Source organism: Ranitomeya imitator, chromosome 4 (assembly GCF_032444005.1).
Source record: "Ranitomeya imitator isolate aRanImi1 chromosome 4, aRanImi1.pri, whole genome shotgun sequence".
Taxonomy (NCBI): Eukaryota; Metazoa; Chordata; class Amphibia; order Anura; family Dendrobatidae; genus Ranitomeya; species Ranitomeya imitator.
The window spans coordinates 709408199-709410099 of record NC_091285.1 but is presented as its reverse complement, the minus strand read 5'-3'; the positions used below and the strand labels follow the sequence as shown (position 1 = coordinate 709410099).

The 1901-nt window shown below is 37.6% G+C and overlaps 1 protein-coding gene across 1 annotated transcript; it reads left to right on the top strand.

Annotated features, from left to right (window-relative positions):
• Positions 1–303: 303 nt before the first annotated feature.
• Positions 304–1218, top strand: LOC138674859 (olfactory receptor 11L1-like). Its single transcript, XM_069762678.1, has one exon. It carries the CDS (start codon positions 304–306, stop codon positions 1216–1218), a length of 915 nt encoding a protein of 304 aa, XP_069618779.1.
• The last annotated feature ends 683 nt before the right edge of the window (positions 1219–1901 follow it).

Genomic DNA, 1901 nt, shown 5'->3' with positions numbered 1-1901 from the left:
AAATCTGTCATAGAGACAGTTTTGATTGTTGGACGTCTGGTTGTTAAGAAACTCTCTGCCCTTATTTGAAACCATGAAGGTCCTGTGGTGCTTTACTGATCTCTGTTCTTTTAACACTCTAATGATGGACTGAATAGATGGACTATGGAGCCTGTCTGTCTGAAAAGGCCGCCCTCATCTGAGTTCTCATATTTCACCTGTTTTTTTAACTACCTAGGGCAGGAATCTGTAACCATCACACTATTATCTATTGCTGGTTTCAGTTTACTACAGCATAACTAAAATTTACTTTGTATATAGGAGATGAATGGGACCGGAGTCACTGAGTTTGTTCTTTTAGGCTTTCAAATCAAGCAAAATTTACGAATTTCTTTGTTCTCTGTTCTACTGGGGATTTTCTGTGGGACAATATACGGAAATCTCCTGATCATCACCCTGGTGTCCACCACAAAAAACCTACACACTCCAATGTACTTCTTCATCTCACAACTCTCCGTCAGTGACATTCTGCTAATTACCAATATTGTCCCCAATTTGCTCCAAATTCTACTTAATAATGGGGGATCCATAGCTTTTGTTGATTGCATCACTCAGTTGTATTTTTTTTGTGCCCCAGAAGTGTTTGAATGTTTTCTTCTCGCTGTGATGTCTTATGACCAATATGTGGCCATCTGTAATCCTCTCCGTTACTCCACCATCATGACTACATCACGTTGTGTCAAATTATCAATTACCTGTTGGGTGTCTGGAATTTCTCTTGGTTTTATTTTCATTTTAAAAATGTCAAAAATAAACTTTTGTGGTCCAAATATCATTGACCATTTATTCTGTGACACTCATCCCCTACTAGAACTTTCCTGTTCGGACACCTTCTTTGTTCTCTTGGAGATTTATGTAATTGGCATTCCAATCTTAATAATTCCAACTATTATCATTGTATTGTCTTATACTTATATTGTGTCAGCGGTCTTAAAGATTAAATCTAGAGTTAGTAGACAGAAAGCCTTCTCCACCTGTAGCTCCCACCTCACTGTGGTCTCCATATTTTACTGGACCATGTTTGGTGTTTATATTTTCCCAAAAAAAGGCCGAACACTCACTATGAGTAAGATCTTATCATTACTATATACTGTGTTTACTCCTTTTATCAACCCCATAATATACAGTCTGAGAAATAAAGACATTAGGAAAGCCATTCTTAAGCATGCAAACTGGTAAATTACCAACTAGAGACTTTTAAACTAGATTTGTTACTGCTTCCGATTTGTCCAGGTCAGTACAACCTTCCATTACACCATAACTCCTTATCTCCGATGGCAGAAGCCCCTTGCCAAACCTCAATCCAGGACATGCGCACCTACTATAGGAGCAACATGCAAATGATCTGCTGCAATGCCCTAAATTCTCTCCTGACTGTTGCTCTCACAAGTTTCATTGCGTAGCTTTGAAGAGTAAGACGTCAATACAGCCGTACACACACCATGAAAAAACAAAGCAAAGATTAATGTGTGCATGTTTGCCCAATCTAATAACATATGTATCCAGTATAATGAACACTAAAACAGGAATAAGTTTCTCCAACAAAATACAATATAAAGTGGTCAAAATGTTGTATGTACTCCGAAACAATTTTGATAAGAAATCTTAGGTCAACAGACAAGAACATAGTAACATAGTAACATAGTAGCATAGTTAGTAAGGCCGAAAAAAGACATTTGTCCATCCAGTTCAGCCTATATTCCATCATAATAAATCCCCAGATCTACGTCCTTCTACAGAACCTAGTAACATAGTAACATAGTAACATAGTTAGTAAGGCCGAAAAAAGACATTTGTCCATCCAGTTCAGCCTATATTCCATCATAATAAATACCCAGATCTACGTCCTTCTACAGAACCTA